The following is a 23555-nucleotide window of genomic DNA, read 5'->3' on the forward strand; positions in this document are numbered from 1 at the left end:
GTTTTACAGGTGCGGAAATTATGGTGATTAAATGATTTCGCCAGGTGCATAATAAAATGATTGGTGAATTGAAATACTGAGGTTCAAAGAACTCCTGTTAAAAGAGCAAGACCATTAATCCTAGAAAACAAGTAATTTCATTCGAACTCCAGTCTGGTCAATGTTATTTAAGAACTCTCTGATTAAGATTACGAACCTGAAAATGTTTTTCAATAGATTTGTCATTTCACCACAGCTTTAGTCCTAACAATAATAATAACGATAACTTACATTTATTTGAGACTTTAAAGTTCGAAAAGTACTGCACAGATATTCCATTTCATCTTCACAACAGCCCTGGAAGGTAGATGCTATTATTTGTTCCATTTCACAAATGGGGAAACAGATGGAGGTTGTGATTAGCCCAAGGTCATATAGCCAGGAATAGTCTGAGACTGGATTTGGATTTAGGACTTCCTAACTCTGGGTCCCGTACTTTAATGCACTTTGCCCCTTAACTGCTCCTCTGCTGACCTATGTTGTGAAAGTCCAGAAAACAAGTAAGCAACTTGAACGTTAACTGAATGATTATCTTTTTTGTGTGTTTGTTTTAACAGCTTGGATTGGTGGATTCATAGCTATTTCCATCATCAGTTTCCTTTCTTTGCTTGGTGTCATCTTAGTACCCCTGATGAACCGTGTGTTTTTCAAGTTTCTTCTAAGTTTTCTTGTGGCTTTAGCTGTTGGGACATTAAGTGGTGATGCCTTTTTGCATCTTCTCCCACATGTAAGTAGTGTTAACTCATTTTCACATGCTTTGTTTCTTATTCGGTATTGACAGTGATTATTAGTTGTTCAGGAGTTATTTTTTAGTATTTATTTACTAAAATTGTTTGTATCCAGTGGTGGACATGCTTGAAGTTTGAATTTTGACAATATGATGCAATTTTGAAGAATGTTGGACATTATTAACTTGTATATACAGGTTTTTGTGCTTTTTTCTTTTTTTCTTTAGGAAATTTACTAAGGATAAGCTAACATTTTGGATTTTTAAAAAATATTGAAAGGAGATTGATTGAGGAATGTGGGCCACAAAATTCCAGTCAGTAATAAAACACTACTGAGGCAGGAGTCTGAGCTGTAATCTATTTTTTAGGGAGATTGGTGGCCTCATACCATCCAATTCAAGATTTCCCTCTCTTGATGCTCAGAGGCTGAGGGATTTTATAGACCCAGAAGAGTCTCTGGGAAGTTTCCTAGGCCTTGGGAGGGTTCTTCAGAAGCATGGAAACTCCTCTCCTGTGATTGGTTAACCAGAAGCTGGGGCATTCTCATGATTGGCTAAGAGCAATCCATCGGTCATGACTTTGTCAACAGACCTTTCTCTAGTCATTAGCTATGTTAGGCCACCTCAGCCAGGGCTTTCCTTTTGTCAGCTTCACAGGGGTTTTCCATTGTTCTGAACAGAGTGTTTGATCAGCTGTTTCCTAGGATTAAGGAAGTTGTGATTTTGAAGCACAAGGTCACAAGGAAGTGGAGGTAATGATTCATCAAGTTGGAGAGGCAAAGGGTTTTTATTACAAGCCCAATACTTGGAAGGGCAGGGGGAATGGTTGGGGTAGTAATTATATTCTTATTACACTCCTAACTAACAGTACAAATCTGTTTGATAAAATCAAATATAATTAATACAGTCATCAATACATGGTGGATTAGTCTATTTTACCCTATCTTACCCTAACAGCATTAGCTAACCTGATTATATTACTTTTAATTCTGTTCTGCTTAATTCACTGATACAATCACTATACCCTTCAAAATACATTGACTTGAATAAAGGTTGATTAAATGAATAGAGATATCAAAATTATAATTGTATGACAAATTGAGTTTAATTACTTTTGTAGCTTTAAGCTTTGATATTAGTGCAAGCATATCCACTTGAGAGGCCTGCATTGAAAACAGTTTCCTTTCCTTTTAGTGTTAAGTGCTATTGGTAGTGTTAACTGCTATTAAATGAGTGACTGAAGTTGTTTGTTTTTGGAATAAATAATTGTTTTCTATAATGTGACAATATCTTAGATGTATATAATGTGCAGGAATTTCTCATTATGTTTATCTAAAACCTAAGACACCCTAGTAGTAGGTAAGGCTTGTATTATTTAAATTTTGGCATCTAAGGAAACAGACACAAGGGTGACATGAGTTGCATTAAATCATATAGCTAGTTAATGGCAACAGAGATTCTCTAATTCCTTATCTTACATCTTTTCACTAGAACTTGGCAGGGAGATGCTATTATCCTTTTTATTTTTACTCATAAAAGAAATCCCAGAGAGGTAGGTCATGAAGAACCCATAATTTTATGAGTACTTCTTGTATTTGCAAATATTTACGTTTGGGTTCACGCCACAATCCACCTTATTAAGATTCTCTGCTTTTGATATGTTTTAGTATTTTATGTTCCTTCACTTATAATGTGACTGTTTTAAAAAATAAAAACTGCACTGGAGTTCAATATCCATCATAATTTTTCTTCTTGACTGTTTAATTGGTAATACCTTACTAATAGGAAGCAAAATAAGTTCCCACAAAAGTGTTTAGAGCTTGCCATTATCATTAAGCTGTCAGCAGAACAGAAAATCTATCCTCAAGGTTACTGGTGTCAAACTCAGAAAACATCCCTGTGGAATACATATTGACTTAGAAAAACACAAATTAACGTTATCTGTATTGTATTATATTTTTATATATTTTTGTCAGACATTTACCAATTATATTTAATCTGATTCTGACCAACTTATAAAGTCTGACACCCCTTCTCACATGCTTATGTTTATCTCAGAAACTGTTTTCTTGTATGCCTAACCACTGTACACAATTTTAAGATACCTACATAGATCTGCCTCTCTTATTCAGAATCCATGCGGGTCAGTGCCTCATAACCTCATAAAGCTTAAAATTCTTGACCTACTGGCAAGCTAGTAATAGAGACCTGAGCCCTGGAATTGGGTAGATGTGCTTTTGTAAATTGTATAAGATTCATCAGTTTTTGATGAATGCTGAATGTCTAATATGGATGATATATTGAGATTAATTAGCATATGAATTATAAACAAACTCCAGGCTTTCTACCAGATAAATTTCAGTTTTTGAAACATGTGTTCTTTGGGTTTATTTTTGGGCTTATGTTTGCATAGGCACATGTGTATGATATTCTTTACCTTGGTAAAGAAACTCTTAAACGTTCCTGAATTTTTTTAGACAATTTAAGTATATAACCCTTTAAATGTGGAAATAACATTTTTAAATGAATTATTTTTTAAATATGCATAGGAAACAGCTTACTGAGTAGAATTTCACCTTTTTATAAAAACTTGGGTTATTGTTACAAGAATCACTATAGTAATTCTCTATGTGAATTTATTTTGTTTGACTATGCTTCTTTACTATAAGGGTTTTGTTTTTGTTTTGTTTTTTCTGTTTTCCATTGGAAAGGATTGGGAGGTAGGTGGGGAGCAGCAATAGTAATGCCAGAAAAGGAAAAAGAAGAATGCAGCACGAACATTTTATAAAGTGAGCAGAGAACAGAAGGAAGCACAAATCATCTATGAAAGTCATAGGCTTGAATCATGTTTTTCTTTAAAAAAGAAGTGGTATGGAATGAATATTAATAGCTTCATTCATACATACATATATTCCTATACATAAAATCCTTTTTGTGTTCTACTTCATATATAGGAATGCTTATTGTTAGGGGGTGGGGTGTTAAGTTCACAATGAAAGAAATTCAAAAAAACTCCAGACTGTTTAATTGTCAAATCAGAAACCCAAAGCATTCTCTTCAAGTATGCACCTTTATTATTCTCAGTGACCTTTAATTTGGTATTGACATTGAAAAGCATTTTCTCATATTTTGGAATCACATATACAGTGAACCAGTAGAATGTAAGCTTCCTTCACTCAAGGAGGTTAAAAAGATAAAAAGACAGGTTCTAAAAATACCAAACTGTTTATAACAACATTTTCTGTAGTAGCAAACAACTGGAAACAAAATGGATGTCTAGTGAATGAAGAGTAGCTAAATAAATTGTGAATGGGATGGAATATTGCTTCAGCATCAGAGACAGTAATTCCCAAAGATGAATACAGAGAAATGTATGAAGACATTTATAAACTGATACAAAGTGAAATAAGCAGACCCAGGGAAACCATCTTCAGTGACTACCACAATGTAAATTACAAGAGCATTAACAATAAAACAATCAGAATTGAATGTTGATAAGTTATAATGACCAAGCTTAACCCCACAGAAGGAGGGTGAGAATGTGCCTTTTGCAGAAGTGAGAGCATTGTAGGTATGAAACCCTGCATCCAAATTTAGACTCGGTTGATATATTGGGAGATGAAGCTGAATTGTTTTTCCCTTATTTTTCATTCTGTTATGATGGAAAGCCCTCAGTGGAAAAGAAGAGGGATATCTTGAGAGATGTTAGTGACATAAAAACAAGATATTAATAAACTTTAAAAAGGAAAAAAAATTAAGCTCCTTGGGTATGTATTAGTTTTGTTTTCTTCCTGTATCTCTAGCATCTTGCACGGTGCTTGGTATATACTAGGCACTCCTTGACTGAATGACCACAGGCACATCAGTTTCAGCTGTCTTTATTCTTATATGTACTTTTGTGGAATGTAAAGGAATGATAGGTTTTTTAGAGCTATAAAAGACCTTCATCTGATTCAGGAAGATTCCTAAAAAATTGGGGAGTTTATTTAAGAATCCTTCATCTTTGGGGAGGGAAGAAGGGAGAGAAGTTGGAGTCTTAGGAACGAATGTTGAGAATTGTTTTTGCATACTACTGGGATATAAGAAATACAGGTAATGGGGTACAGAAATCTATCTTGCCTTGCAAGAAAAGAGAGAAGATGGGAATAAGGGAAGGTAAGTGTAATAACTTACACTTATCTCCTACTGACCTAAGAAGATAGCAAGTATTATCAACATAAACCAATTTTATTGTAGTCTTTTATTTATTGTCTTTTGTTCAGGGGCTAAATTTTTTTAAAAAATTTTCAGTTAAGTACTAGTCCAAATAATTGGAATCATTGGAGAGCTAAGATCTGGATGAGTGTGGTTTTTTTTTTTTGATATACATATAAGTGCGCTCTTTTTATGTCCCCACATAGATGTGTGTGTGTGTGTGTATATATGTATGTATGTATGTACATATGTATATATTTGTATCAGACTAATTGTACCAAAGTATAAACACACACACAATCTTTGGTGCAATTGGTTTGATACTCTTAGTTTCTACTGTACTTAATTATCATATTAGTTAACTTTAAAGATGAAAGGATTCTTAATGTTGTTTATTTCATTGGCAAGTCATTTTTAATCATTTGCATGTTAGTAAATTGAATCTAACAATTTTGAAACATATTGTTTGTTTATAGTCTCATGCAAGTCACCACCACAGTCATAGTCATGAGGACCAGCCCCTTCAAGCAAGCAGAGGACCACTTTTCAGTCATCTGTCTTCCCAAAATATAGAAGAAAGCACTTATTTTGACTCCACTTGGAAAGGCCTTACAGCTCTAGGAGGCCTGTATTTCATGTTTCTTGCTGAACATTTAATCACATTGATCAAACAATTTAAGGACAAGAAGAAAAAGGTAAAAATATTAATATCTAAAACTTAATGTATTTCAAAAGCTATCCATGCTGATAGGTGGTGTATCTAAGGTGTAGGATCTTGGATTTGGGAAGTTAGTAGCCTCTGGTCCTGACTTAAAGGAACTGAGGGATTATTTGTAGGTCTCAGTACTTCTAGATTCTTCTTCTCTAAAGTCTCCCACAGTATGGAAGAGGACAAAGGTAAATGTCTAGACTTATGCATTAACAGGGCTCCTAGACCCAGATATACAGTAGGTACCCAATAAATATTAGTTGATGCCAGGGGTGAACATTGCTTTGAAAATGTTGCCCTATAGTTTATCTTCTTTTTTTTGGCTAGAAATTTGTGTGGCACTCACTTGGTATTCTGCCAGAGATGGTATGTAGTTACCCAGGTGGTTCTCATGTTCTGTTGACAGTACCTTTTCAGTTTTGTTATTTATGTCTTCCATACTCAAAGACCTTTTCCTCATCAATCCTAGTGGTTTAACCAGGAGATGCTTTTTCTGCAGTTAGCTCTAATCTTTTGAGATTGAAAATGGGTAGATAGGGCTGGGAGAGTGCCCTCTTTTTGACCTAATTCAACAAATACATAGTAAGTGCCTTATTGTAAACATGTCCCTATGTTAGTGATATGTGCAGGATAACCAGTGAAGAATAGCTTGTGGAGATGGTTCAGGGTAGCTCAGTATTGGGCAGTTAGATGGCACAGTGGATGCCTGAAGCCAGAAAGAATCATCTTCCTGAATTCAGATCTGGCCTCAGATACTCACCAGCTATGTGACTGTTTGTTTCAGAGTCACGGTAAAATGGTGAAAATGTGGTAAAATGAGCCACAAAAGGAAATGGCAAACCACTTCAGTCTCTTTGCTAAGAAAACTTCAAATGGGATTACAAAGAACTGGGCACAACTGAACAACAAATGCACTTTTACATAAAAGGCATTTTCTAATTTTTAATGGCTGATGAATATAATTGTCAATATTGGGTTTTTTGTGTCCTCTTCGCAAGAGATAACAAAGGGACAAATTTCAGTCTAATGAATCATTGTACTTCTCTGAGAGAAACATATTTTGCATTAATTAATCCTTAGAGTTAATGACTCTACTGTTACAACTGTATGAGAATGGGGTCCCCTTTGTGTCCCCTTAGTATTTCAAATACTAAGGAAATTAATATAGCCACAAGTCACAAATTGAGGTGGAAATGTACAAGTCTGAGGTGTTGTAGTCCTGTTAAGACTTTGAATTCATATATTTATGATTTGATATGAAGTGAACTCCTTATTATACACTTAACAATTACATCTCTGTAAACTACTATGTACTTAACAAACGTGTATCTGTGCATATATAAAATGCCCTTCCCCCACCCCAAAGGATGCGATATACTTGCCTGCAATGAACGCTTCAGAATCTGCTGTAATCTGTTAATATGGCTTTTATCTTAAATATTGGCTTAAATGTTTGATTTTTAGATGTTTGCAAATTTTGTTAAAGTATCACTTTCCCTTGATGCTTTAGACTCAAAAAAAGCCCGAAAGTGATGATGAGATGGAGATTAAGAAACAGTTGTCCAAGTATGAATCTCAACTTTCCACAAATGAAGAGAAACTAGACACAGATGATCGTAAGTCCTGGTAATCAAATCTGAGAAAGAACCCTGCTGTATCCCTTTTTTTTTTTTTTAATCAGAAGAGCTGATACCTTATCTCCTTCCTAAAGAACAGCTGATAAGTTATGTGGTATATCCTCTAAAAGTGATAGAAAGTGAGAAGGTCTTCATTTTCCAGAAGTTCCAAGGCTGGCCATCTTTAGCCTTGTGGGATCTTACTGTACCCTTCTTATCCTAACTCATTTCTTTCACTGGAGAAGTCAAATGATCTTGGCTAGGTGGTCATTTATTTTAGGGCCCATCAAATTTTACAATTTTATTTCCATAGCTCTACTGCATGGGATTTACCTCTAGTGTATTCCCTTAAAAATAACAGGAATTTGAAATCAACCCAAACACTGAAAAAAAGAACACTAATATAATGAACCCAAATAAAACCTTTTTAAACCAAATCAAAGCTTCATCCAGAAATTCTTCAACTGAAGAAATTTTTCTTCCCTATTATAGTTTTACAAATGAGAAATCTGAGACTCAGAGAGAGTAAGTAACCAGTAAACCTAATAAAAACCCCCATCATAGGCTGTTGTGAGGATTCAAGAAGATGATTTATGGAAGGCTTCGCTGCCTTCAAGTCCTGCTGCTGCTGTTCTTATAGTCACCACCAAACGGAATCACACAGCTAGACGTAGTGTGGCTAGGCTTAAAACCCAAGTCTTTGAATTTCAAATACATTGTCTTTTCTTCTGTCTCATGCTGCCTTTTGTTGCCTACTTCATCATTACTAGTATACTCTTTTAGAGAGAATTCATGAGGGTTGTTTATTTAGTGTTTTTTCCTTCTCTTCTCTGCCTTCTGATTCACTTTTCTGAGGTATGTATACACATTACCTGTTGTTTTCAACATCCAGTATCCCTAGACTTCTAATGTTTTATCTGACTGGATGATTATAAACAATTGTCTTTTGACCCTTAGTTCCTGGTGTAAAGCATACTTCATTATGAGTTGGTATTTATTAATGAGCAGTAATTATCATATTTCCTCAATGTTTGGAAAGGGGCTTGACAAACTATTCTACTCATAGGATGTGTGTAATAAATGTTGATCATCTAATTCTTCCTGTTTTTCACACACACACACACACACACACACACACAGAATTTTGGAAGGATCTTATTTGATCCTTGAAAAAGCTGTCCATACTCACTGCCCCCACTTCATCTCCTCTCACTCATTAACTGTGGCTGCTTCCCTGCTATCTACAAATATTCCCACATCTCCTCTATCCTTAAAAAAACCCTTACTTGATTCATCCATCTCCATTAGCTATTATCCCTTTTGAGGCTTAACTCCTTGAGGAAGTTGTCTATCATCAGTTCTTCTATGTCTTTTTCTCTCACTCTTAGCTCTAGGTGGTCTGGTTTCTGACCTCATCACTCAAATGAAACTTGTTCTTTCCAAAGTTGCCAATGATTACTTAATTTCCAGTTATAATTAGGTTTTCCCCCTACCTGTTTAACTGCTTCCCCATCTCCACTTCTTACTCATTATCCATACAATACCTCCTATCTCCTTTTCTTACTCATTATCCATATGATACCTCCTAATGGTTGGTATCCTCCATGGTTCTATCATAGGCCTTCTTCCCTGCTGCTCTACTCTCCTAGTGACCGCATTTCCTCCTATGGGTGTAGTTCTCATATATATGCATGTGACTGCTATATCTCCAGCTCAGTCTCTCCCCTCAGGTTTAGTCCTACCTTACCAATTGCCTTTCAAACTAGATGTCCTGGAAACATCTTAAAATCAACATGTCCAAAATCAAACTCATTTCTACCCTTCCCCAACTGTTGCTCTGTTCCTAACTTCACTACTTCTATTGAAGGTACCATCACTCTTTTCAGTCTTACAGGATCATAATGTCAATGGTGGACTCCTAATTCTTTCGCTCTATATCCAGTCAATTGCATATCTTGCTATTTCAATCTCCACAATCTAGCTTATTATCCGAACTGTTCTCCCTATTCACATAGCTAGTTCAGGCCATCATTACCTTTCATCAAGGTTATTAAAGCAGCTTCCTAATTAGTCTCACTGCCATAAGTCTGTCACCTCCCTAGTCCATCTTGTACTCTCCTGTCAGAGTAGTTTTCCTGAAGAACAGATCTAACCATGTAGCTCCCCTACTCATCCATCTTCAGTGCCTTTCTGTTTATTGCCTTTAGGATAAAATACAAACTCCTTTTTAGCTTTTAAGGCCCTTCACAACCTGGCCCTGACCTATCTTTCTAGAGTTATTGAACATTTCTCCTCCTTCTCTCTGTCATCCAGTCAGTAAGTAAGCATTTATTTAAGCACTTCTGTGTCAGCCACTGTGTTAGACCCTCAGGATACAAAGAAATGTTCAAGATAGTCTCTGTGCTCAAGGAGCTCACAGTCTAATGGGGAGACAACATGTAAACAACTATGTACAAAGTCAGTGTAAATAGGAGGTAATGTCAGAGGAAGTGTACTAACTTGAAACAAGGGAGATTGGGAAAATCTTGGAGAAAGTTGGATTTTAGTTGGGACTTGAAAGAAGCCAGAAAAATCAGTATTCAGAAATGAGGAGAGATAGCATTCCAGGCATAGGGAATAGCCATTGAAAATGCCTGGAGTTGGAAGATGGGTTGTCTTGTTTAAAGAACATCAGGGGCTTGGATTCCTGGATTGAAATGTACATGGGAAGGGAATAAAGCAAAAGAAGATTGTAAAGGAAGGAAAGGGCCAGGTTGCTAAGGACTTTGAATACTAGAGTATTTTATATTTGTTCCTAGAAATGGAAGGAAGCCACTGGAGTTTATTGAATTGAGGGCACTGACATGGAGAGAACTGCATTTCAGGACTGCTCCTTCAGTTCCTTTGCTGAATGTTTGTCCAGGCCATGTCTGCTAACAGTGGGCATAACAGGGGATACTTCTTGGGGCTCTTTCCTAGGCCGTTTCCCAACATTAATAAGGAAATTTGGAAGAGGAAGGCATTTAGGGTAAAGATAATGAGTTCAGTTTTGTACATGTTGAGTTTAAGATATCTGTGAGACATAGGGTTTAAAGTATCCAGTAAGTGACTGGAAATTTAGTGACTGGAGATCAAGAGAAAAGTTAGGTCTAGATAAGTAGAGATGGTAATTGAATTCATGGAAACAGATGAGGTTAAGGCAAATGGAGAGGGCCTAGGTTATCCCCTTTTATGCCCACTGCTAGCAGACATGGCCTGGACAAACATTCTGCAAAAGAAATGAAGGAGCAGTCTTAGAAGTAAATGGAGAACTAGAATAGCCATGATATCACAGAAACTCAGAGAAAAGAGAGTGGCGAACATTTTCAAAGACTGTAGAGAGATCATAAAGGATAGGGATTTTTAAAAAGGCCATTAGATTTGGCAATTAGATTGTAGAGTGCAATGATGGTATTAGAAGCTAGAATGTAGACAGTTAGGAGGAAAGTGAAAAGAAAGGAGTTGAAAACTTTGATGACAAGTCTTTTCGAGGAGTTTAGCCACAAAAGGGAGGAAGGATAGAGGACAATAGCTAGCCAGGGATGAGTGGGTCAAGTGAGGGTTTTTTGAGGTTAGAGAAGACTGAAGCATGTTTATAGGCAGTGAGAAGCAGCCAGGAGGCAGGAAGAGATGAAGATAATTGAAAGAGAAAGGGTGATAGAGGGGGTCAGTCTGCTGGAGAAGATGAATGGAATGGAATCGGTTGTGCCTGTGGAGGAGTTTGCCTTGGCAAGGAAAAGGTCCACCTCTTCATATGAAGTAGGAGTGAAGGCAGGATTGTGGCAGAAGGCGTCTGGAAGATATGAATTGAGGAGGAGGGGAGAAGAGAGTGATCTCAGTGAATGCAGTTTTTTCAGTAACATGTGATATAGGATTTTCAGCTGAGAGGCTACAAGGAGGGGGATAATAATGAGTTAGAGAGGTTTAAAAAGACTGCTTTGCTGCAGTGGTGCCTCAGTTGAGATTATGTAGCATCGTCTCTCTGTTCCTCACGTGAAATTCGGTCTCTTGTCATGCCTGGAATGCACTTCTCCCTGTTTGCCTCTGCTTGCTAGACCCTTTCTTTTTCTTTAAGATGCATGCAGCTTGGGTACCATCTTCTGCCTTTACTGAAGCCTTTCCTGACCCTCCCTCCAAATATTAGTATCCTATCTACCAAACTTATTGTAGTGAACTGTTTTTTATATGTCTATACTAATTTTATACTGTATATGACTTGTCATTCCCTTTAAAAGATAAACTTACGAGTAAATACTGTTTCATTCTTTGTACTTGTATCCCTAGGATCTAACGCAGTGCCTAGCACAGACACTTAATAAATACTTGCTGATTGATCCCTATAATCATAAAACAAGAACCCTTGACTAGAACCTATCATATCCTATTAATATTATTTTGTTGTTTACTTTAAATTTTGAGTTTGTATTTAGATACCGCGTGTTTTTCCCCAGCTCAATTGCCATGTTCTTTCCAAATGGACATTTTAAAATCTAAATTCCTTGCTGTTGTTACCTAGGGCCTGAAGGTTATATAGGGGCAGACTCACAAGACCCTGCACACTTCGATTCTCAGCAACCAGCAGTTTTGGAAGAAGAAGAAGTCATGATAGCTCACTCTCATCCGCAAGAAGTTTACAATGAATATGTGTCTAGAGGGTGCAAGAATAAATGTCATTCCCATTTCCATGATACTCTAGGCCAATCAGATGATCTCATTCATCATCATCATGATTACCATCATATTCTACATCACCACCATCATCAGAATCATCATCCCCACAGTCACAGTCAGCGCTACTCTCGGGAAGAGTTGAAAGATGCTGGCATAGCCACATTAGCCTGGATGGTGATCATGGGTGATGGCTTACACAATTTCAGTGATGGCCTAGCAATCGGTAAGTACAACTATATACATTTCTTTGCAGTACTAATATAAAATTCCTCTTTGGCCTGTATGCCATTTAGTGATCATGTTGTTTAAACAGTTAAGATTATTAAATTAGTAAATATCTATTTTTAATACATTTGTGGATGGTTTATAGAATGTACCAGAAGAGAGATCACAGTAATGCGATTGACAGTGTTTCAAATAATGAAAGTTTTATGGCATTTGAGCAGGACCTGAATGCTTTAGGAATTCTAAGTAGCATATAAGAGAAATTAGTCAAGAAACAAATTGTAAGTGTATAATTCATTGGAGTTTCTTAAAGGCTGCATGAATTTGGGGAGACTTAAACATATTTTTAAATTTTATTTTTTCAGTCAGCAGGAATCTGATTTCTTTCCTTCCCACCCCATCTCTACCTCAATTGAAAACAAAAGAAAAACAAAACCCCTGTTAAAAACATGTATATTGAGCAAAACAAATTTTTGTATTAGCCATGTCCCCCCGAAAAGTATCATTCTCTACTCTGAGTCCTTTACCTCTCTATCAGAAAGTGAATAGTATGTTTCATCATTAGTCCTCTGAAATTGTAGTTCGTTATTACAATGATCAAAGTCTTTAAAAGTTGTTTGCCTTTACCATATTGTTGTTATAACATAAAAAGTTGTTTAGTTGTGTCCAGTTCTTCATGACCCCATGGACCATAGATAGCATGCTAAGCTCTTCTGTCTCTTGAAGTCTGTTCATGTTCACATTCTTTGTGTCCATGACACTATCCAGCTCATTGTCTGCTATCTCCCTTCTCCTTTTGCCTTCAGTATTTCTCAGCATCAGGGTATTTTCTAATAAGTCCTATCCAATCATTATATGGCCAAAGTATTTAAACTTTTAGCTTCAATATGTGACCTTGCAGTGAATAGTCTGAATTAATTTCTTTAAGTGTTGACTGATTTGATCTCACTGCAATTCAAGAGACTCTCAGAAGTCTTCTCCAGCACCACAATTTGAAAGCATCAGTTCTGTGACACTCAGTTTTTCTTATAATACAACTTTCACAACCATACGTTGCTACTAAAATACCTTAGCTTTGACTATATAAACCTTTGTCGGCAAGGTGAGTTCCAAATTCTCTCTTTTTTTTTCTCCCCAGTCACCTCATTGAGAAAGCAAGCAATTCAATAAAGGATATACATGTGTAGTCATACATAATGGTCATGTTATAAAAGAAAACATAGACAAGAAAAAACTCAAGAAAAATAAAGAAAGTAAAAAAATATGCTTCAGTCTATATTCAAACTCCCATCAGTTCTTTCTGTGGGGATGGATAGCATTTTTCATTGTCTTGGATCGTTGTGTTGTTTCCTCAATTATTTGTAAAGCCTCATCAAATAGCCATTTTGCTGTCTTGTTATTTTTCTTTGGGATGGCTCCTATTGTTGCCTCTTGTACAAACCTTTGTCCTATCAGATCTAATCCCTTAAATCTATTCATCACTTCCACTTCATCTTCATAAGGGATGGTATTTAGATTATGCCCACACAGTCTGATGGATTTCCCTACTTTCTTCAACTTAAGTCTGAATTTTGCAATAAATAAAAATCAGTCAGCTCCAGGTCTTGTTTTAACTGATTATATAAAACTGCTGTACCTTAGCTGCAATGTATATGTCATTCTGATTTCTACATTGACCACTTGTGATGTGATGTGTGTAAAGTCACCTTTTGGGTTGTTGAAAAGAAGTGTTTGCTATGATCAGCAAGTTATCTTGACAAAACTGTTAGTTTCTGCCCTGTTTCATTTTGTACTCTAAGCCCGAACTTGTCTATTATTCCAATTACCTTTTAATTTCCTACTATAGCATTCCAGTCTATGATGAAGGTGACATTTTTTTTTTTTTGGTGTTATTTTAGAAAATGTTATAGGTCTTCATAGAACTGATCAGCTTTGGCCTCTTTGGCATTATTGTTTGGAGCATAGACTTGTATTATCTTGATGTTGGAACAGTTTGCCTTGGATTCGAACAGATACCATTCAGTCACTTTTGAGATTATACACCACCTTTTTATTGACCACAAGGGCCACTCCATTTCTTCTAAGAGGTTCTTGCCCACAGAAATATTTGTAGCAATTACCTAAATTAAATTCACCCATTTCCATCTTTTTAAGTTCACTGATACTCAAGATGTCAATGTTTAATCTTTCCATCTCTTTCTTGACCACATCTAACTTACCTTGGTTCATAGATGTTATATTCCAGGGTCTTATGCAATATTCGTCTTTAGAGTTTTGGTCTTTCCTTTCCTCTCCTCCTGAGCTTCCTTTCAGCTTTGGCCCAGCCTCTTCATTAGTACTGGAGCTACTTGTAGTTGTCCTTCACTCTTCCCCAGTAGCATACCTTTGGACCTGAGGGGCTTATCTTCCAGTGTTATCTCTTTTATCATTTTAATACTATCCATGGAATTTTCTTGTCAAAGATACTGAAATGTTTTGTCATTTCCTCCTTCATTGAATCACCTTTTAACTCCCCACTATGACCTGTCCATCTTGGGTAACCCTATATAGCATACCTCACTGTTTCAATGAGTTTCACAAGACCTTCTGCCATGACAATGCAGTGATGCAGGAGGGGATATAAAAAGTTGCCCTGGATCTGTTTGCCGCACTCTGCATCAGTTTATAAAAATCTTCTCATGTTTCTCTGAAACTGCCTCTATCATTTCTTATAGCACAGTAGTATTCCATCTGATTTACGTACCGTGATGTACTCAACCATTCCCCAGTTTATGGATACCCCCCTCAGATTCTCATTCTTTTTTCACCTCAAAGAGAGCTAGAAATATTTTTGTACATCCTTAGTTAGAATTTTTTTTGCTTAGAACTAATCCTTCCCTTAATCTTCCCCTAATCTCCCCTTCCCTTTCTTTCCCTTTTATTTCTCTGTTGAGTGAAATGTATTTCTGTACTCAACTGTGGGTGTATATTCTCTCCTGTGACCAGTTCACATGAGTGAGGTTAAGTCATCCACTACCTTTCTGCCCCTTCTCTTTGTTGGTCTAGAGTGATAGACTGTCCTTTGTGTACCTTGATTTTATGAGATAATTTTCCTGCTTTCCTGCCTTGTGAATTTCTCTTACTCTTCTTTTTCATTCTTCTCTTCAGATCATGAAGACATAACAGAACCATCCCCAGACCTTCTGTCTAATTGGTCTCACTCTGTGATTCATGATAATGATAGAGTTCGTAGGGAACAGCTGTAGTATGTCTGCGTGTTAGATTGTAAGCTCCTTATCCTTGTTTAGATCTTTAGAATTATGTTTACCTTTTTTTTCTTAATTCCTGTGTTTGAACTTTAAGATTTCTACACAGCTCTGGTGTTTTCATCAAGAATGCGTGGGAGTGCTCTGTTTCATTAAAGGTCCATTTCCCCCACTCTAGCATTATATTCTATTTTCCTAGGTAGATTATTTTTGGCCAAAAGGCTATTTCTTTTGCTTTTTGAAATGTCATTTCCTATGTTCTCCACTTCTTTATAGTGGTGGCTGCTAAATTGTGTGTGATCCTGACTATGTATCCTTAGTAATTGAAATCTTTTTTCAGTTTTTTTTCTTTGATTTCTTAACTCTGAATTTTGGCTATAATGTTCCTTGGAGTTTTCATTTTGGAGTATCTTTGAGGAGGTGACTAAAGGATTCTTTCTATTTTCAGTTTGCTTTCTGATTCTAAGAGATTTGGGCAATTTTCTTTTAAGATTTTGTGAAATAAAAGTTGTGGGGTTTTTTGGTCAAGTAGTGCAAAGATTCTTAAATTTTCTTTCTTTTTGGTCTATTTTCCAGGTCAGTTCTCTGGCAAAGATACCTTACATTTTCTTCTCTTTTTTGTTGTCCTGTTTCATGGAATCATCAGCTTCTGTTTGGTCCATTCTAGTTTTCAGGGCATTTTTTCTTAGGCAGGGTTTTATGCCTGTTGTGCAAAGCTGCTGATTCCCTTTCCAGTTCTTCCTTCCATAGCTCTTATTCCTTCCAACTTTTTTACAAGTGCTCTCATTTCACACACACATTTTAACTCCAGCTTCATCTTTTCCAGGAATTCTAGGTGAATTTGTGCCCAAACTATGTTTTTATATACAGTTTTGCTTATAGATGTTTTGGAATCATTCTCTTTTAGGTTTGTGTCATGGGCATCCGTGTCATCATAATAGCCTTGTATGGTGGAATTTTTTTTTTTGCTTGTTCAGTCTTCCAGCCTATTTTTTAATCTCAGACTTCATGTTATGGACTGTCTCTGTGCACTTATTGATGTTTAATATCAAATTTATAACAGAACTCTTTAATGTTAAAAATATGTTTAGAGGAGTTAGACACTAGATAGCTGAAGAGCAGGAAGTAGTACAGTGACTTCCAAATGCCTCCAAACATATCTAAAAATTGAGCCAGACTGAGTCCAGATGGGAGAAATTCTGTTGTGATTTTCACTGGAGTATTGAGTGTGATGTTATTCTAGGATCTAACTGAGTCTGGGGATCTGTAAGCTATTAGTGCTCACCAAGTGTTCTGATCCAGGGCAAAGTCTGATATTGCCCCTTTGGTCTGAGCTCTGTAAATTCCTGACATGAGTTTGGTTGTGAAGAGCAGGTGACTGTTGCCACACTCTCTAGCTGGAAAGTTCTGAGTGAGAGTAAGAACTACAGGTTTCCCTTCAGTCTAGGATTCCTGCCCTGGTTATTGCTCCATAGGCTTGAGACTAGACTAGAAGCTAGAACTAAGACCCCACTCTGCTTTTGGAATCTGAGTCTCACTACTGCTGCTCCTGAAGTGCCCATATACCTGTCTATCTCCTTATGCTGATCTGGAAAAATGATTCCCTGTGACTTTCTTGAATTTCTCCCATCAGGATTCAGTCTGGTGCAGTTTCTAGATCTATTTGGAGAGCTTTGGAGGGGGAGCTCGCCATATTTTTCCTGCTGTTCTGCTGTCTTGACTCCACCTCCCCTAAACTGACTTTTAGCATTATTTTGAAGTTTTGTTATAAATGTGATTGTAAATATCAATAAAAGCAATTGCACTTGTTTTACTCTTTAAATTTAAGTAAAGGAATTTTAATGCTTAAGATAGCTTAACTTTTCAAGCACTCCTTCAGTTTTCTTCAGAAATCTTTGTCCCTTTATTCCCATTTACTTTTCTTCATACATGGCTCCTCTTTTAACGTTAGTGTACTCTGCTATTATGATTCTTTTTTTGCTCTGTGTCTGTTTCTCTACATCTCCACCTGTATTGCTTTGAATTATATTTGTCAGTTTGTTTATCAGTTTGCATATGATTATTAATGAGTCAAGTATTTTTTCAAATAATTATTTGCAACTTATTTCTTCTTTGGAAAATTGTCATTTGTTTTTTAAAAAAAATTTTAGTTTATATTTTAACTTTTGCTGTACCAAGTCATTGGAAGTATGCACTAGGACAGTAAGTTTTTCAAATGTCAAAACATGACTTTACCATCATGATTATGATTACACTTACTGTTTAAGAAATTCTTAACCTTAGTGAATGGAATAGTAACCAGTGGAGAGTAACTTTCTACCTTAAAGATTTAATTCAAAGTTGTTTTTAAAAAATGTCATTTCCTATTTGGGGTTTGGTTGAAAGTTTTATTTTTTTAAGATCAGACTTTATTTTACGTAGACCTTTGAGTGATGCACAAAAATTAGTTATTAGACAGATTCATAATTTCTGATGCTTTATTTGTCCTTTTCACAGGGGCAGCTTTTACCGAAGGCTTATCAAGTGGTTTAAGTACTTCTGTTGCTGTCTTTTGTCATGAATTACCTCATGAATTAGGTAAGAAACATTTTTAATTTGCATTTTTAGGATACTTATGTGGACTATTCTTTTATTACCAAACTATCAGAATTTTTTGAATTTTGTTTCTCTGAACTTAATCACCAGGTGTAATGATTTTAGAAAGGAGTAGATTCTTCTGCCCCAAGAGTACTAGATATTGATTCACTTGTATTTGCACCAGTGAGTCTTCCAAAGACAGCTGTTGTTTGCCTAAACAGTTTTTTTCATTTGATCTTCTTTACCAGTCATGAACATCTAAACAAATGCAGTCCATATTCAAATGATTATGTGACCTCATTGTTTGGGAAAGTTCCTGCCATTAGTATAGATCATAGTCTATTCTAGTCTGCCCATCCTGTGAGACTTAACCATATTATCCCATAAGTTCACACACCTTTGGCTGGAGAACTTCTTTGATTTCACCTGACAGCTCAAGGATACCAGTCAAGCACACTGGATATCCACCTATTATCTATCACCTATTTCGTATGACCAATCCATCCTCTCTTCTTATTTGGTGTTACTTTGTATCTGTTTATTTTAAATTAAATTTATCTACTTCTATTTTTTCCCTTTCTGAATTTAATTTGTTACTTATTCTAGTCCTAACAGGCCCCTCTTCCCAGCTTGTCTGTTGTCATTATCTCACTCAATATAGACTTTTCCATACATTTGTATTTTACATTTACCATTTCTTGTGGCACAGTAATATTCTGTTATATTCATATATCATAGTTTGTTTATACATCTTGCAGCCACTTTGTTTTGAGTTCTTTTCTACCACAGAAACTGTTGCTATAAATATTTTGGTATAAAATAGGACCTGTTCTGTCATTAACTTCCTTTGGGTATGTTGAAGTGTGGAAATCTCTTAGTCAAAGGATATTGATATTTAAGTCACTTTCTTTGAATAATTCCAGATAGCTTTCTAGGACACTTGTATCAAATCATACTCCCCACCAACAGCGTATTAGCGACCTTGTCTTCCCACACCCTTCCCACACCTTGACTTTTCTTATCTTTTGTCATCTTTAGGAATTTGTTGGATTTAAGGGGAAGCTTCACTGTTATTTTGTTTTGCATTTCTCTTACTATTAGTGATTTGAAACATTCTTTCCTATGATTGTTAAGAGTCTGTAATTCTTTTGAGAACGGTGTTTTCATATACTTGGTTGGACTACTTATCTATTTGGGAATGGTTTTTGGTTTTATATACACAATGGAACTATATGTTATCTTAAATGATGGAAATGTATATCTTAGATGTCAGACTCTTATCAGTGATATTTGACACAAAGTTTTGGGGGGTTTTTTGTTTGTTTTTTTTTGCAGGCAACCACTTTTCTTTTTATTCTAGTTGCATTAATTTTGTTCATGCAAAAGTTTTTCAGTTTCATGCAGTCAAAATAATCTATTTTATCTTTTGTAAGTCACATTTAGTCCCTTGTTTGGTTAAGTGTTCATTGTCTTGAAATAGTACTTCCAGACTTCAAACCATGTTATAAAGTACTAATCACCAATCAGTAGAATAAACTGTAGAAGGGAGAATCAGAAATAATAAAAGCCCAGTACCCAAAGTACAATAAACATGAAAGCATAAATTACTTAGGAAAGAACTCTCTATTTGATAAGAACTAGGAAAACTGTAAAGCAATCTGGAGATCCACTACTAGATGTATACCTCAGGGAGGTCATTGATAAAAAGAAAGGCCCCATATACACCAAAGTATTTATTAGTGACACGTTTTGTGGTAGCAAAGAATTGGAAACAAAGTAGATGCCCATAAATTGGAAATGGCTAAACATTAATGGTACGTTAAGTAGTTCATTAATGTAATCAAATATTAGTGTGCTATAAAAATGATGAATAAGGAAAAAAATTACATACCCAACATGAAGTGATGAAAAATTAAGTAGAACCAAGAAAAGATTGTACATAGTGACTATTGCAGTGTAAATAGAACTACCATAAAACAACAACAAAAAAGAATTTTGCAAAATTACAAAGACCAGGAGGGGGCGGAGCCAAGATGGCGGAGTGAAAGCAACGACTCACCTAAGCTCCTGGAAAAACTCCTCTGGATATCTCTGGGGGGAGAGTCTGACCAGACTTTGGAGGTGTAGAATCCAGTGGGAGACGGACTTTGACGGATTCGGAGCCCAGGTTGGACTGGAGGGTCCACGGGAGGGATCTGTTCCGCGGGGGTAAGACCCCTGCGCACAGCGCAGCGCGGTTGGCGCGGCAGGGCGGAGGGGACCCGAGGGGCCCGAGAGTGGCGGGCGAGACCAGCGGAGCAGGAGATAAGCCAGGCCGAGCCAACGATATCAGCGCAGCAGCCCTTGAAATCTTCAGCCTAAAGACGGGACTTCAGTGGGTCACTACTTGAACATCCAGGAGCTGGGATGCCGGAGTGATCAGTAAGTGCTCTCCCCTCCCCCCCATGACCGTGAGGGAACCATAAAATTCTTCCCCAGATTAATCCTGGATCAGCGGGAACAGCAGAAGGGGGCGGGTGGTCTCATAACACCAGAGGCTGGAAAAGTGGCAAAGGGGAATTCTTCCTACGGTGGCGAAGGCTATCTGGAGGGACAGACAACCCAGGGCAGAGAAAATTCGCACTGAGACCCAGGCAAGCCTCAGCCCAGGAGACGAGCCCCAGGAGGGGCGGGAACACGCATTAGCCTCTAGGCGTGCCCCAGCCCTCCAGGGGAAAAGGGAAGACAATAGGGAAGCTGGGATCACCATCCCCTGACCTTGCCTTTGCCTCAGGTCAGCTGAGGAGATATCCTGAGACCAGACCACCCCTCCCACACACCTATCAAGCTAACCCCAGGGTTGATCTGGGAAACAACAACAACAACAACAACAAAAAAAAAAAAAGCCTGCTTTTAGCCTAGACAAACATCAACTCAACTCAAAAGATCTGTATCTTCTGACTGAAAGAACCAAAAGCTACAACACTCAGCCAACATCATGAATCGGAAAAAGCAGACGAAAAGTGAAAAAACCATAGAATCTTTCTATGGGGATAAGGACCAAAACACAAACACCAAAGAGGTCAGAGCTGAGACTGTACTTCCATCTGAAACCTCAGATGGGACTATGAATTTCTCGCAAGCACAACTAGATTACCTGGAACGTCTGAAGAAGGATATAAAAGAAAAACTGGCCAATGATTTTAAAACTATAAAAAAAGAATTCACCGATGAGAACATCACTCTGAAAAAGAAAATTGAAGAAATGGAAAAGGAAGTTCAAAAATTAACTGGAGAGAATAATTCCCTAAAAGGAAGAGTTAATCACACGGAAAAGGAAACTCAAAACCTAATAGGGAAAATTGATCAGATGGAAAAGGAAACCCAAAACCTAACTGGGAAAATTGGTCGAATGGAAAAAGAAGTACAAAAATTAAATGGAGAAAATAGCTCCTTAAAGGGAAAAATTGGTCAGATGGAAAAGGAGATGCGAAAGCTAACTGAAGAAAACAATACGATCAAGATTAGAATTGGGCAAGTAGAAACTAATGACTAATGAGGCAACAAGAATCAGTCAAACAAAATCTAAAGAATGAAAAGATAGAAGAAAATGTAAAATATTTAATTGGAAAAACAACTGACCTGGAAAATAGATCCAGGAGAGAAAATCTAAGAATTATTGGCCTGCCAGAAACCCATGATGAAGAAAAGAGTCTGGACAATATCTTCCAGGAAATCATCAAGGAAAACTGCCCAGAAGTACTAGACTCAGAGGGCAAAATAGTCATCGAAAGAATCCACCGTTCCCCACCCGAAAGGGATCCCAAACTCAAAACCCCAAGAAATATAGTTGCCAAATTCCAGAGCTATCAAGTGAAGGAGAAAATACTACAAGCAGCCAGAAAGAAACAATTCAAATATCAAGGTCACACAGTCAGGATCACACAGGACCTTGCAGCTTCTACATTAAAAGATCGAAAGAATTGGAACCCAATATTCCATAAGGCAAAGGAGTTGGGACTTCAACCAAGGATCAACTACCCAGCAAAGTTCAGCATAACATTTCAGGCAAGGAGAAAGTCATTCAACGAAATAAGGGATTTCCAGAGCTTCCTGACCAAAACACCAGAACTCAATAGACAATTTGATCTTCAAATGCAGGTCTCCAGAGAATCATAAAAAGGTAAACAGAGGGGAAAAAACAAAAACAAAAACTTGCAACTCAATTAGGGCAATCTGTTTACCTCCCTATAAGGGAAGATGATACCTGTTAATCTTGAGAACTGTGCAGCTATTATGATAAAAGGAATATATGTAGAGGGAACGGGAATAAAGTAAATGATGTCATGTCAAAAATATGATTTAAGTATGAGAAGGGAATGTAATAGGAGGTGTGGAAAGGGGGAAGCAGAAAATGGCAAATTATATCACAGGAAGAAGTACAAAACTATAGTAGAGGGAAGGAGGGGAGGGAGATGAGCATTGTTTGAGAGGTACTCTCATCTGATTTGTTCAAAGGAGGGAACAATAATCTTAAGTAGATAATCCTAACTAGCTCTATAGGTAGTAGGAGGGGAAGGGGGAAGAAAGGGGAGGGTGGCTAAAAGGGAGGAAAGAAGCAATAAGAGTAAAGGGGACTAAAAGGGAGGGGGGCTAAAAGAAGGAGGGGAAGGCTGCAGGAGGAGGGGGAGAAAAGTGAATACTATTGAGGAGGGGAAGGGAGACGGGAGAGTTAAAAGCACAAATGGTGGGAAAGAGGGTGGAGGGAAATACACAGATTATAATCATAACTGTGAATGTGAATGGGATGAACTCTCCCATAAAACGGAGATGGATAGCAGAATGGATTAAAAGCCATAATCCAACAATATGCTGCTTACAAGAAACACATTTGAAACGGGGGGATACACATAGGATAAAGGTCAAAGGATGAAGCAGAATATATTGTGCCTCAGCTCATGTAAGAAAGGCGGGAGTAGCAATCCTAATCTCAGACAAAGCAAAAGCAGAAATAGATCTAATCAAAAGGGATAAGGATGGAAACTATATCCTACTAAAAGGCACCATAGACAATGAAGCAATATCATTACTAAACATGTATGCTCCAAGTGGTATAGCATCCAGATTCTTAGAGGAGAGGTTGGGGGAGTTGAAGGAAGAAATTGATAGCAAAACTATACTAGTGGGGGACCTCAACCTCCCCCTCTCTGAACTAGATAAATCCAACCTCAAAATAAACAAGAAAGAGGTTAAGGAGGTAAATAAAACTCTGGATAAGGTAGATATGATAGATCTTTGGAGAAAATTAAATGGGAAGAGAAAGGAATATACCTTTTTCTCAGCGGTACATGGAACATTTACAAAAATTGACCATGTACTAGGACATAAAAATCTCACAATCCAGTGCAGAAAGGTAGAGATAATCAATGCATCCTTTTCAGATCATAATGCATTAAAAATTACATGTAATAAAAGGCCATGGAAAGAGAAACCAAAAATCAATTGGAAACTAAATAATCTAATTCTAAAGAAGGATTGGGTTAAAGAAGAAATCA

General features: G+C 37.0%; 1 protein-coding gene across 3 annotated transcripts in view; it reads left to right on the forward strand.

Moving 5' to 3' along the window:
- The window catches only part of SLC39A6 (solute carrier family 39 member 6), a 40811-nt gene that overhangs the window by 7805 nt on the left and 9451 nt on the right, over positions 1-23555 (forward strand). For 2 of the 3 annotated variants that reach the window (XM_072605274.1, XM_072605275.1), the window contains exons 4-8: positions 597-766; positions 5437-5655; positions 7180-7285; positions 11820-12197; positions 17941-18021. In XM_072605274.1, the coding sequence (XP_072461375.1) occupies positions 597-766; positions 5437-5655; positions 7180-7285; positions 11820-12197; positions 17941-18021 (954 nt within the window). The remainder of the gene's footprint in view (positions 1-596; positions 767-5436; positions 5656-7179; positions 7286-11819; positions 12198-17940; positions 18022-23555) is intronic. The other variant, XM_072605276.1, reaches the window with a different exon arrangement.

This window comes from Notamacropus eugenii, chromosome 4 (genome assembly GCF_028372415.1).
Source record: "Notamacropus eugenii isolate mMacEug1 chromosome 4, mMacEug1.pri_v2, whole genome shotgun sequence".
NCBI lineage: Eukaryota > Metazoa > Chordata > Mammalia > Diprotodontia > Macropodidae > Notamacropus > Notamacropus eugenii.